General features: G+C 41.5%; 1 protein-coding gene across 5 annotated transcripts; it reads right to left on the bottom strand.

Annotated features, from left to right (window-relative positions):
• Window positions 1-265: 265 nt before the first annotated feature.
• LOC124246467 (zinc finger protein 883-like) lies at window positions 266-13,802 on the bottom strand. 5 transcript variants are annotated; one of them, XM_046674636.1, is made up of 5 exons: window positions 11,120-13,802; window positions 8,877-9,015; window positions 8,477-8,572; window positions 4,565-6,109; window positions 266-335 (listed from the first exon to the last, which is right to left on the bottom strand). In XM_046674636.1, exons 1-5 carry the CDS (start codon window positions 11,150-11,152, stop codon window positions 289-291), a joined length of 1,860 nt encoding a protein of 619 aa, XP_046530592.1. In that variant the 5' UTR covers window positions 11,153-13,802; the 3' UTR covers window positions 266-288. The 5 variants fall into 5 exon arrangements, with proteins under 5 accessions (XP_046530592.1, XP_046530590.1, XP_046530594.1 ...); XM_046674634.1 differs by lacking the exon at window positions 266-335 and having other exon boundaries at window positions 1,845-6,109; window positions 11,120-11,206; window positions 11,815-13,802; XM_046674638.1 differs by lacking the exon at window positions 266-335 and having other exon boundaries at window positions 1,845-6,109; window positions 8,877-8,984; window positions 11,120-11,206; window positions 11,815-13,802.
• Between the last annotated feature and the right edge of the window lie 602 nt (window positions 13,803-14,404).

Genomic DNA, 14,404 nt, shown 5'->3' with positions numbered 1-14,404 from the left:
TCCGAGTCAATGCAGAATCCCTCTACTCTTAGCATAGTCTGGCCCAAGGCTTATCAGGTTGTGTAGCATGAAGGGAAGAAGCTTGACATCTGTAGACCCCATCGTCACTTATGCTTCCATCATCCCTAGCAGGTAGCTCCATTAAGCTCCCACATGCCCTGGTGATTGGCATGCTTCCGCAATGCTTAGCTCAGGGCCACACACACGTGGAAAGCAGTACAGCAAAAAGGTTAAGAACAAGGATTCTCCAGCTGGACTACCTGGGTTTAAATCTCAGCTCCACACTGCTTACCAGCAGGCCAGTGACTTAGCCTTTCTGAGCCTTGTTGCCTCATCTAGAAAAGAGAGATAATAAGAGAGCATTGTTGGGAGCAATGAGTAAGTTCATGCATATAAAAGTGCCTGAACAGTGACTAGCACATAATAAATGCTTTATAAGTATTAGCTATTATTATCGTCAGGGAAATCATCTGAAAAGGATTTGGATAGAGCTAAAAAAAAAAAATGTCTGTACATTGAATTCTGCCTTACCTCATGCTGATAAAAATGAAAGAAATGGAATACCAATGTCTACTTCTCCAGTTGCATTTCTAATATAAGGACAAAAATCAGGTAGCTTTTCTTTCTTACTAAAGGAGAGATTCAAACTAAGTCTGCCTTATTAACTGAGGCAATTATCCAGATACCTAAAGCCAGGTTTATTTTGGGAAATGGATTTTTTTGACCTGGATTAACCAGAAATGTTTCTCAATTCTCCACATTGCTGTATCACAGCAACCTTCCTACTAGGATGAATTGGCCTATCTTCTGATATGATCAACTTTGACAAACCAAGCAAAAACATTCAAGGAGAGGAATAAGTATTATAAATAAAAGTAGTACACGAATGTACTGGCTGTGCCTCTGGGTTCTTTGGAGTCAAACTCTTCCACACAGTTAGCTTCCACAGTCAGCAGATTAGGTGAAAACAGGGTATTGTCAAGATTGCCCTTATAAATTTTTTAATTTGTCCATAAAATACAGCTACATAATTTTGTGTATAACTCTCCCAACACATGCTATTATGTATTTGTATGTACAAATGTATAAGTAAACAAAAGAATGTTATGCAGATATGAAAAATATAATTTTACAGTATTTTTAATTTCACTAATTTATTTATCTGTTGGTTTTTTGGGGGGAAGGGGTCTTAATGCATGTGGTTGAATTCTTATTATGTCAAAGGTATGTATGATATGATTTTCCCAAGAAAAGCCACTATATTTTCTAGTGTGACTCTTGGCAAAACATATCCAGAAACCATCTAATATATGATGTGTTATCAAAAGCACTAAAGGGATGATTTTTCACTAGAAAACTCTATTTTATATGAATTTTTAAAACCATATGCAAGTATTATTTTGTTTAAAATCAACAACAACAAAAGACCTAAACAAGATACTTTCCTCATGGGGAGAACTATGTTAAAGTTGGGGACAAAGCCAGAAATTAAGATCAAACTTAAAATGTCTTAGCAGCATAGATGAGGGATATAATGAGTGGCACAGGTTTTCAGAAAAGGAGATTATTTTCAACTATGGTGATGAAGGAAAAGGTCAGGGAGGAGGTGACACTTGAGTTGGGTCCTAAAGAGGAGACTAACTTGCAAATAGAAAAGACTGATAATGTGACAGCTGCCTCTTGATTTAAAAAAACAAATAAACACAAACCCTTAAAAGTATTAACTCCCCCACCCAACCCCCCACCCCCGCGAAAAGGCAGAAAGCCCTGCTTGAGTAACAAAGATCTCCTCCTGCCATCCTCAAATCAAGCCAGGGCCACCATAACATGAGCTCATCTCAACAGTGAAAAACACCCAAGCTGCCTGGAGGGATTTCAGATGTGACATGTAAATTAATTTTCCCTTCACTGAACCCAGGTCAGTCAAGCATAAGCAGTTTTAACCATATAAATTAGAAATTTTGATTTGCATGACTTAAAAACTGAAGAATCCAGATTACCTACCAAAAAGAGATCAAAATATCAAAAAAAAAAGTATTATCTAAACCTTTAAATCAAACTCCAAAATTCACCATCACCACCCCAAGATCTTGCCTTAACCAAACACACACACAGAGCTTTAGCTTAAGTAATAAAAGGAGAGGGATTATAGTCTCTAACAAGAGGGGAAGTATGGATAGCATTTAAGAGGATCCTGTAAGAAAGATCCAAGAAAAGAGTAAAAGCATAGATCCTACTATTAATGGCACAGATTAAAACAAAACAGTCATAACATTTCTGGAAATGTTCTGATTTCAACTATCTTGTTACCATCATGCCCTATAAATTTTAATATTTCAGTATCCAAACTATATTTTGACTACAAATAGAATTAAACCAATTCACTACAGTGCAATCCACCAATTTATGCAATCCACCCGTCCAAGGACAGTCCTCTTGTTCAAGGACACCTGTCCTGAGTTTTTAGTTCTAAACCAGGTTATCATACCCGATGCCTCTGAAGGAATGGCAAAGGTTTACCCACAACCAAAGCTAACTGGCTCCAGGGAACAATTGGTTATGAGAGGGCTTTGCTATCTAAGTTGTTAACAAACATTATTTTAAGAGGTCTGATTCTAATGATGGACACTTATAGATGACTCTTTTTTCCCCTTTTCAATTTCTAAAAGTTACTAAAGATTTCAGGTATTTCAAAAGTTATTTCCAGATGTCACCATTCCTTTATTTTGTCTTACAGCTAATTTTCAGAACAAAAATCCTTTCTTCTCTACCTGCAGTTGTGCTCCTCAGCCCTAAAACTCAAGCCCTGTTGAACTTCAAGCTGTAGCTGACACCATGTAAGTGCTTTAAACAGAAGAGAAGGGTAGGAAAGCTGGTGAGAAGGGCAAGTTCAGAGCAGCCCTTTTAGAGAGAAAAATACAAAGCATGGACATCTCAGGTTCTGACTAGTAAATCAGGAAGGATATGAGAAAGTTGAGACTCTAATCCTAGATAAGAATCCTCTTGGGTAACTGAAAAATGCCTAGAACAAAGAAAAAAGGAAGAGGAAATAATTCATGTAAACCTAAAAAAGGACCATAAGATTAATTTAAGCTTAGGATGACTTGAAAGAAAAGAACTCACAGTGTGACCAAAAAGTAATACCTGGCTTCACTAAGTACACCTAAAATTTCTTAGGGCCATATACAGGAATTTTCATCAGAAAAGCCAAGTAATTTAATCCAGAGATAGTCTGATACAAATTCGTAGGTTATTTTTTTCCTGAAATGTTTTCTAAAAACGTAAGCTCAAACCTTCCCCCAACTCTTCAGTCCGGATTGTATGAAACAGCAGTTACCATGGAAGGCTGTCAGTTTCCAGGGTAAATAAGGTTGACTTTCTGAGAAGTGATAGTTATAATTTAAGCCTTGGGGAGAGGGTAAAGAAAAAAGATTCTCGGAAGGGGAAGATGATCAAAGCAAAATAGATTCTTCATCAAGAAAAAACGCAGTACCATTAAAGAGTTATTTTGAGATAAGTGAACAAAGATTTTCTGAGGAAGTGGTTGTAATAGAGTCTGACTCCATTTCTGATGTCTGCCCATTGACAGCATTTGAGCTTCCACCTTGCTTCCCCACCACCAGACATCTCGTACTTTAGATAAGGAAGCCTGTGTGTACCTCCTTAGCTCTTGGCACTGGAGCTTGACTCCTGCAAGCTTGAATACCACTGCCGTGCATGGAAACTTCTCTAGCCCTAGCCCCTAGCCACTGAAAAGGCCCAACCTGCTCTTTGCACTTGCCATTCCAGTCTGGCCTGTGCCTACCCTGCTCTGCTCAAAAGTCCTTCGTATGAGTAATACTTTCTTTCAAATTCTCTTGGTGCGTGAAGTGTCATCAGTCTCAACAACTGGCCTATTCATTGGGAGGGAGTCCATCTTGCCTCTGTGGGGTGATCACAAAAAATTGGGACAAGGTAAAACAGACAATAGCTATCTACAGGAGGGTAGATGCTGAGGGTAGGAGTGACTGTATATAAGAGCAAAGATTTATAGGAAGGTAGTATTATGATATATAATCAACCATGAGTTTCTCTGTTTAGTTTGGACATGGCACTATTCCAATTTGTACAAAAAGGGTCAATAAGCTCAATTCTGAACAATTGGAATTGCTTGGCATGTTGGAACAGCTTATTCCTGTGGCCAAGAAAAAAAGAAATCACTTCCCAGTGACAATAGCCATTTTCAGGTATGGATAAAAATACACACATACACACACAAAGATTGATGTTTAGAGTATCTTGGGCTATTTCAGATTTCAGATCAGTGTTTCTTCACTTGGATTTGTGGTATTCTGGCAGCTGATACTTTTCAGGAGAAAATGGGGGGAGGGCATTTTCATCCCTCAAAATAAAAAAGTATCACAATTGTAACAACCTGTGAAAGTATGATTCTTTGGTATTTAACAAAGTGAAGTGTCTGAGTGAATATGTCCACATATTCAGAGTGACTCTCCACTGTGAAGTCTCTGATGCCTAATGAGAGCTGAACTACACCTGAAAGCCCTGCCACATTCATTACACTCACAAGGTTTCTCTCCCGTGTGAATCCTCTGATGCTGAGTAAGATGGGCACTTCTACTGAAAGCTTTCCCACACTCATGACATTCAAATGGTTTCTCTCCAGTATGAACCCTCTGATGCTGAGTAATGGATGAACTCTGGCTGAAGGCTTTCCCACAATCTTTAGAGGTGTAGGGTTTCTCTCCAGTGTGGATTTTTGTATGTTTTATGAGAGTTGAGCTCTGACTAAAGGCTTTACCACATTCTTCACACTTGTAGGGTTTTTCTCCAGTATGAGTCCTGTGATGTCGAATAAGGGCTGATTGATCACTAAAGGCTTTCCCACAGTCATTACAGGTATAAGGTTTCTCTCCAGTGTGAGTTCTCTGATGTTGATAGAGGTGTGAGCTCTGACTGAAGACCTTGCCACATTCATTACATTCATAGGGTTTCTCTCCAGTGTGAATAAACTGATGGACAATAAGGGAAGAGTTGTGACTAAAGGATTTCCCACATTCATTGCATTCATAGGGCTTCTCTCCAGTATGAATAAACTGATGTTCAATATGGAATGAATTGTGACTGAAGGCTTTACCACATTCATTACATTCATAGGGTTTCTCTCCAGTATGAATCCACTGGTGTTGAATAAAGTGCATTATCTGAATAAAAGCCTTCCCACATTCATTACATTCGTGGGGTTTCTCTCCTATATGGATTCTCTGGTGTTGAATAAGAGATGACGTGTGATTAAAGGCTTTCCCACATTCATTGCATTCATATGGTTTCTCTCCAGTATGAATTCTCTGATGTACTGTAAGGGCTGAATAATTACTGAAAGTTTTTCTACATTCACTACATTCATAAGGTTTCTCTCTATTCTGGATTCTCTGATGTTGAATAAATGGTGTATTCTGAATTGAGGCTCTTTCATGCACATTATATTCCTTCCCACTATGAACACTCTCATGATGTTTGATAAGATAGGAGTTCCACTTATAGGCTTTCCTAGCTTCATAAGACTTCTCTCCAATATTAGTTTTCTGATGTTCAGTGTGGTGTACACCATGACCAAAGGCCTTCTCATATTGATTACATTCCAAATCTTTCTCTCCAGTATGAACTATACAATGTTGAATATAAACTGAGTAATCACTGAAGATTTTACCACATTCATTACACTGAAGAACTTTTTCATTTGTGCTGTCTTTCTGATGTCTGGCTAATTTTGAATTCTGTTTGAAGCTCTTTCCCTGAGCATCATATGTATAAGGTCTCTCTTCTTTAGAATGTCTTGGTTGTATAACAAAGTCTGACTTCAGACTAACATGTCTGGCAAATTCAATATATTTGGGGCTACTATCTGCTATTGAAGTTCTTTTCTTGCAGATAACTGTTGCTTCTTTGCAGAGTCTATCTTGAGCACCCTCTTTGATCTGTGTACATCCCCAGGCCTCTTTCAGACTGGAGGTCCTTGCATCAGCCTCTGTGCTTCTCTCCATATTTATCCTCTGGTATGATTCCTTTTCAGAAAATACTTTCTTTGGTTTTGACTTTCTGGTCTCCAAGTCTGGGGGAGGAAAAGTAAAAATGTTCTCTGCACTAAAAGAAAGAAATGGCTAAAGCAGGAATGAAATAATAATTGCATAAACACCATTAGTCACAAATGTAAATTGAGCAGTCAACAAATAATTCACTGGATACCTATTATAGGCTCAGCACTGTTATGTGCTAAGATTCAATGATAAACAAAGCAGATACCATACCAGCTCTTGTGAAATGTATAGTCTATTCGGGAAGAAAGGTATTAATTAAATAACTTCAAGCATGATGAATACTATAAAACAAGGTGTTAGAGAGATCTCAATTGGGAAATGATCAGTACTGTACACAGGAATGATAAATGCCCCAGACTCTGAACCACTGAAATCTTCCTTGGCTTTTGATACACCCCCTCACCTCTTGTCTGGAGTTCACCCCAGCCCGGGTCATCCTTCAGTGCCTACATCTTCCACTCCCAATGGCACAGTCCTCCCGAAACTCTCCATGATTACCAATGAGGTTGCTATCAGATTCAAAAAGATCATTTCCCAAAAATTCCTTTGTTACCATGAATGTTCACCATTTGCCAGAGATTTCCTTCAGCCTCCACTTTTTTCCTTCTCTCTGAGCCTCCCAAAACACACATGAACACACACCCTCACCCACCAAAGGCTTACAGAAGTCAAAGTTCAGGAGAATGTAGAAATGTTAGAAGGATCAGAGGATTAGGCCTACTACTAACATTAGTTCAGGTTTATTATGGGTAAACTACACAAGACATACTTTTTAATTGTTGTAAAGTTGGGACTTTATAATTGGGGATCTTGTAAGTACTCTTTCAACTTTATTATGGGTAAAACAAACATGGCATATATCTCTTTGTATGTTGAGGACTATTTTCAAAGTAATCTTAGTATGTGGATTTGACAACCTTATATAAGGTAGGAAAAGAAAAGTTAAAAGACAGCAATGGAAGTTTAAGCAGAGGACAAAAATGGTAGCAGGAGGACTAATGCACTATTAGGTTAGCCAAAAAGAAGGAATAACCTATTAATGTTAAGTCCAATGGACACTTTTCAGGTCTTTTTCACTTGACCTCTCTAGCATATAACACTATGAGCCCCTCACCTCCTTCTGAAATGCTCTCTTCTATTGACTTCTGTGACAATTAATCTGACCTGGTTTCCTCCTCATTCTAGCCACTCCTTCTTATTATCCCCTTTGAATGCTCTTTCATTTATTTATATTAGTAAATTTTTAAAGTACAAAAATTTAACATCTAATGCCATCACCCATTATTAAAAATTATTACCATTTTATTATTTTTGGCACCAGTTTTTTTCCCTATGTGTTTACTTTTGAAAAAGTACACCAGTGATATATATATATATATATATATATGACAGATACTTAAATGTGTATGTTCACTAGGCATCTAGCCTCTCCTGCAACTCATTTCATGCTCTATAGGTGATCTCATCCACTCCTATGATTTCAATTACCATATTTTTCAGATGATTCTCATCTGTACCACCAGTTAAGATCTCTTTCCTTCATCAAGATCCATTTGACATATCGTCCTTATATTCCTCTACCTTCCAGACATCTCCATGAAGACCAGTTTCTCAACTGCAGCACAACTGAAATTTTAGCCAGCAAGCCTTTGTGTAAAGGGCTGTCTTGTGCATCGCAGGGTGTTTAGCAGCATCCTTGGCTTCTACCCACTAGATGCCTATAGCCCCTCCAAATCTTTAGCCGTTGCCAAATCTCCCCTGGGGGCAAAACTGCCCCCCGTTGAGAACCACTGGTTTAGACCTGCAATAGACACTTCAGCCAACTTAGGATAAACGGAACTCATCTTTCACCCTCCAAATTTGCTACTTCTCCTGTGTTCTCCATCTCAGAGAAGGGAATTTCCATCCACCTACACATCCAAGCCAGAAACCTGGGAATTATTTTTGTCTGTTACTCCCTTACCTCCCCATATACTCAGCAAATTCTGTCAATTTTACATCCTTAAAATTGGATGTAAAATAACATGCAAATTGCTTCATTCTCTTCATATTTTTTAGATAGGAACAAACTAGGTACAATGAAGACAAAGTACATGAAGGAGAGACTCCAGCTACTAGACAGGAGAAGGAAATGACTGCATAAAATGCCTGGGGCAGGACACAACAGGGATCTCTGGATCAAGTGTTAGGGTTACAACATTAAGGAGGAAGTACCCCTTCCTTGAGTCTAGGAAGGAGACAGGCAGGCTATCAGGACTCTGATACGTCCAAGTGAAGATGAGAGTAGAGGGGGCCTCACCATTTTCTATGGGCCTGGAGGATCTGGAGAAGAACTTCTAACTCATATTTTGAAAGAGGTTATCTGCCTTGTTCTCACTTACATGTACAGCTGCTGCTTAGCACTTCTCCCTCCTGCATCCATGGGTTTACCACTTGTTCCAATCGGGAGATGATACCAGGTTTAGAAAATGGAAATCCTACTCAAGGGAAAGAAACAGAATGTGATCTTAAATTCAAAGGACAAAGGACCACCCCATTCTCAGTCCCACTTGGTTGCATTTTCGAGAGCAGAAAACAAGACAACTAATTGTCAAAATTAAGTGAATATTTTCTACCCGGGGTAAGTAGGGTGAGAAGCAGTTTAAGGATCTACTCTAGATTCTGGAGGAAAAAAGAATAACCAAAACCTCATTTGTTATTTCCCCCTAATAGGAGCAAGGGAATCTTTAGAAAGCAAAGGCATCCCGAAAGGCCAACCTGAGTGGGAGGACTCAACCTTACCCAAGGAGACCAGGTTCCTATAGTTCTCTAGCATCACATCCCTGTACAGGACTCTCTGCGCAGGGTCCAGTTCTCTCCATTCTTCCTCAGTGAAGTTCACAGCCACACCTTTGAACGACACAAAGCCCTGAAACACCCTCTGAAGAAAAGGTGGAATGAGGCAGAATTAGAGGAGACTGATGGGATGGGAGGAAATAGATCCAACCGTGTTCATAGTATCAAAGGCAAGATTTTGACTTGTATGTTATAAGAGTTTAAAATGTGTATACCCTTTTGACACAGCAATTTTATATCTAGAAGTCATTTATAAGAAAATGGTCAGAGATAAGGAAAATGAATTATATACAAAGATTCTTATCTATTTATAACTTACAATAGCAAAATAGTTCTAAACAACCTAAAAGTTTGAGGAGAGTGGCAGAAACTGCTAACTGCTCACTAAAGTACACTTCCTCCTCACCTTTCTAGGTAGGCAAACATTTCCCAAGCTCCTTTGCAGTTAGATGTGGCCATGTGACTGAGTTCTAGCCAACGGAATGCAAGCAGAAGTGAGGCATGCCATTTCCATGCCTGACTCACATACATTCCTCCATGTTGTTTTCTCTTTCTCCTTCTGGATGGCTGGTGTGGAGATGATCCAAAAAGTGAGTTTGAGAGCCATGTGATAAAGATACTAGAGCTTCAGATAGCTCAAGGCCCTGAATGGCCACCCTATCAACCTGCTGACACAGTCATACGGTTATGAGAACAAGAAATAAACTTCTATTGTATTGGGGCCATTACACATTTTGGGTGTGCTGGTTACACCAGTTGTAAGTTATCCAACCCTGATTCATAAATTAACACCTAGAAGTGGAAGGTATCATCACAAAAACCTAAAATATACAGGTGGCATTGGCTTGACAATCGGGTGGCAGGTTTCGAGGAAATGGATATTTAAGGCTAGAATGATGCAGACGCTTGATATACACTGACAAAATAATTAGTAACTGTGAAGGCAGACCAAATGCTCACTGAGCCTGTAGCTCTAGGGGAATAGGTTGGAAAGAGCCAGAATGCTGGTTTGTGTAGGATACTCCTGGATGTATTTGGCAAAGAAAGAAAGAGTTGAGCTCAGGAAAGAATTTGCCAATTTTCAAGCTAAAACAAAATGGAATACAGAGCCTAGAAATTTGGTTGCAAACATAGTTGGAAAAGCAAACTGTTTCTAGGTCTCATACGCTAGAAAATAAGTCTGGAAAAGGCTTTGAGGAACAAAGGTCCATAAAAACGTCTCAGCTAAACAAAGTGACTTAGCTCTGTAAAAAAGATCAGGTTAAGGATATGGGCTTCCCATCCAAGCCTATTATTCAGCTGGCCTTAAGGTTATTTTCATTAAGTTAAGAAAGAGACATGATAAATAAGAAACTAAGAAATATACCAAGCTTGAGAATCATATCTAGGAAGAACTTAGTGTGCCATTATTACTATATGGCAAATCTATCAGAAGTTTTTGTAGGACAATATATCCATGATTTCAATGTACTTCCTTTTTTCCCGTTTCAAAGAAAGCAGTATCTCTCCTCAATTCTAAGCCATTTATGTCACTGACTTCTCAAAAATCTACTCATCCTTCAGGGCCCACTTCAAATCTCGCTGCTGCCATTAGCCCGGGAGCTCCTTAAAAGGGCTTAAAAATGTTGGTTGAATGAATAAAGCCTTACCAAATCTTTCTCAGTAAAACACATTTACTCAGTCTCCTCTGAATTCATACATTTTCTCTAAAGCTCTTTATTATTGACCAAGCCCTCAATAAATCTGCTGATTTGTACCACATAGATTTGTGTACAGGTCCTGTGTACATGGGATTCTAAGCAGACAGAAGAGATGTCTCATGTGCCCTTGCACGTTTAAGCCAAATGTCTCAAATGAAAAAACGGGAGCTTCGTTCTCATCCAACCGTGCTCTGTCAGTCCTCCTCCTCAATTATCTGCTAAAGAGGCCTCATCTTCCCCACCTCCTCTGCTACCAATTGACAGGAAAGGCCGCCAAGCCTGCCAAGCCCCCTGATCCCCACTGCTACTTCACACACCTGAGGAACACCCAGTTACCATTTCACTGGCAGTCCATCCCACCCACTTGATCTTATCTTTTAAAACTGCTGATGCTATAAGACTGACTAGCTTCACGCTAAGAGAAAGAAATTTATTTGCTTCAGGAATTAAAACGAGGTTTTAGGGACAAGAGGAAAAGCCCCAACTCACCTGGGACTTTGCTGTCTGGAGTAGAGCAGCCATATTCTCCCCTCAAGATACCCTTTTGGGAAAAGGCAGAGTGCCTGGATGACAGAGCTGGAAGGAAAGAGTAATAAAGGAATCCAGTTTATTGTTATGTATCTCAGGCCTATTAGATTAGAAACAGCCACTTAGGACAAAATGTGCCTCTAGCCTTGGTTGTCCTATGGTTTGAAGGATTCCACAGACATCTAAGTAATGAGGCTTCAAAGATAACTTCAGAGGAGACTGAATGTAAACTCAGGGAAAGAAATGACCAGTAAGTGGTTTCAGGATATGCCTGAGCCTGTGCTCTGAGAATGAGGATCCCCGTGACCAAAAAAAAGGCACAGACTGTCAGGATTGGAAGGAAACAAAGAATTCTAGCCTCAAATCCTTGATTCACAAATGGAGAAACTGTACAACTTCACAGAACAAGAAAAAGGAGCCACGGAGGCAGTGCCCTTCCCAGCAATCAAGGGCACAGGGACCTTCGGCCACCAGATCACGAGCATTCCAGGCCCACAATAAGTCTGCAGCCTTCCCAGGTTGGTTCCACCACACACCTGATCCACTAAATTGCAGTGTGTCATCTCATTCCCCCGTACCCTCAGCACTCAGCAGAGTGTGCCTGGCAGGCAATAAGCTCAAGGTGTTGTAAGCGAATTAATGAACAATCCACCTACCTCCCTTTGTCTGATTCCACACCCATCAAGCAAACTTCTGCTCACAATTTACTTTCCCATTTTGATTTTTTGCCTCTAGGAAGAAAACTGCTGATATATTAACTTTGAGTACTTCTTTGAGCTTGTCTCTGGGTGTTAGAGTTACATGCTATTTATTTTATTCCATGTATAGTTCTGTGTTTTCCCAATATTCTATAGTTTATTATTTCTTTAATTCTCCCCCTCCCCCACTCCCAAAAGCAATACTTACAGCCTCTTATGGATTTGTTTGGGGAAGAAGTAGGTATTTCACGTCCTCAGTCATTATAAGCAGTACAGGGTTTCACAATTTTTAAAAATCTATGCCACCTGCACCGCTTTCTCACTGAACATTGCCTCCAGAGTCCTCCTGCCTGCTTTTAACATGGCTCCGCATGACCACAGGCCAGTTTCTTCTGTGCTTCAGTTTTCTCGTTTGAAAAATAGGATAATAGACATACCTACCTCCAGCATTGTGCATTAATGCATATAAAGGACCCAAATCAATGCATATAAAGGGCCCAAATCAATACCTGGTACAGAATAAGCACTCAGTAAAGGTCATTCAATTATCAGTTAATTAGCATTCTCACTATTTTCGACACATCAACACCACCCAAGATTTTAATGGGTTTTCCTTCTATCCTTTGTTTTATGCAAACAAAAGGTATAATCAATGTTTGATCATACTCCCAGGCACGCCCCTTCCCCAAGATGGCTGCCCCCTCCTTGTACTGCTATTGACTGAGCCCTTAGTTGGTGCCTGGCACTGTGTCAACTGTTTTATATCAGAATTCCACTTAATCCTCACAACCACCACTTAAGGTAGGAACAGTAAACCTCATTTGACAAATAAGGAACAGGAGGCACCGAGTCCAGTGACTTGCCTAGGGTCACATCCCCGAGCAGTATCACTTTCTGGCAACGTAGACGGACTGATCTCTTGCATCCACGCCCTCCCACGTTAACTGAGTCTATACAATGGTTCATCACACTGTGGGTTGCAGGAACACAGGGGCGCACACGCGTGGGTCTCTAACCTGACCCAAGCACTGGGAGCCTTGCGCCCAAACTGCCTCACCTTCCAGCCAAGCGCTTCAGGCTGTGCGGACCCTCACCCTGTTTCCGAGGAAAGGACCCGGTGTCTCAGATATTAATCCCGCGCACACACCACTGTCAGGTACACACAAAACCCAGAGCAGAAGGGCAGGATCAAGGGGGCTGAACGCAGAAGGGCACCACCCAGCCTCCAGCAGAGGGGATTACGGTCAGATCAGCAGGCCCGGGGAGAAACCCAGTGGGACGCGACCAGGCCCCCAAGTCTGACAATCCCCTGCTGGACACACACCCCTGTCCAGCGTCTGCTCCTCCCCAGACCAGACGTGGGTCAGGTCACAGAAAAGGTTGACCGCGAGGGCACACGCTCGCCGTGCGCAGAGCGGGTCCAGACAAAGGGGCCGGAAGCGGAAGTGCGCGCCAAGGCCCCTGGGAAATGCAGTCCGGCCCACCCTGGTGCCTGAACTGGAAAATGCGGCGACCCAGCTGCGCTCTTAGTCGACCCAGACCTCCGAGACACCTGCTTGCTCTGCGGGCAGAAACAACACCTGGCGCGGTCCTGAAAAGAGAGCTTGATGTTGGCTGCCTGGGCGAAGGTGCACGGGAGCCACTGGGGGCGTGTCATAAACCATCAAGGACTGTTGAGAGTTTTTTGGGAGGGAGGTGGGAGTGTGGAGAGCAGAGGCTTTACCTTTGGTCGCTCTCCGCAGCGTAAGCAGAGCTGCAGCGCTGCTTCAGAGAGCCCGACACAGCAGTCCCGCGCCGGAGGTTCTGCAGCTCTCCGGGAATCCTGGCAGATGCCCTGCGCTCTCACGTTCTGGGGCCGGTTCTTCAGTGGTTCCCACGCCCCTGCAACCTCAGCTCAGAGCACCTGGTCCTTAGACGGCCATTTGGGTTCCTATAACCCAAGTGGACCGTTCTGATACGCGGACAGGTGGGGCCCTCCCTCGCCAATATATAAGACGGTTTTTAGCACCACAGTGTTTACATGTCTCTGCCCAGAAAAGTTTCGCGTTATTTCTAGTTGCTATTCCCTGTTTGCTAGCCACTTTCCAAATCCACGACATCCCTCCAGATCCCTTGGTGATTGATTTCGTATGTATCCAAGTTCAGGTAATTTAGCCCCCTAAAAGTACATTCTGGTTAATTCTCCGTGATGGGCCTGTCAGAATGTAGTTCAACTGATTCTGCTGGGACAAGAGTGAAGGCAGTTGAGTTGTTGGTGTCTTCTTTATCACATCCAGAAGCAGGAGGTGTCAAGAGAGTTGTTAACCTGAAAATAAAGAGCTAAAATAACAGGTCAGAGAGGCCTGCCATCCAGGGTACACAGACAGATTCAGGTGGCAGCCCAAATAGTGTCCCGCTACGGAGTAAGAGGCTGGGGCTTTTAAAGGCAAAAAAGGGAGGTTTGTATTACCAGGAATGTTAACTGGAGTTGTCGGCGGGCGGGGTGGTAATATTGGCTAAATATAATTGATTGTTAAGGCTATTCCGAGAGGGGGGCAAAAGTCCATCA

This window comes from Equus quagga, chromosome 11 (genome assembly GCF_021613505.1).
Source record: "Equus quagga isolate Etosha38 chromosome 11, UCLA_HA_Equagga_1.0, whole genome shotgun sequence".
NCBI lineage: Eukaryota > Metazoa > Chordata > Mammalia > Perissodactyla > Equidae > Equus > Equus quagga.
The sequence above is the reverse complement of the archived record's forward strand: the minus strand, read 5'-3'. Positions and strand labels throughout refer to the sequence as shown.

Coding starts and splice junctions, on each gene's coding strand:
- LOC124246467 (XM_046674634.1), bottom strand. CDS start 11,152: ATGGCTGCTCTACTCCAGACAGCAAAGTCCCAG. Junction 8,573..8,876: donor TAGGAACCTGGTCTCCTTGG/GTAAGGTTGAGT, acceptor TCCCTTGAGTAG/GATTTCCATTTTCTAAACCT. Junction 6,110..8,476: donor GCTAAGCAGCAGCTGTACAT/GTAAGTGAGAAC, acceptor TTCCTCCCCCAG/ACTTGGAGACCAGAAAGTCA.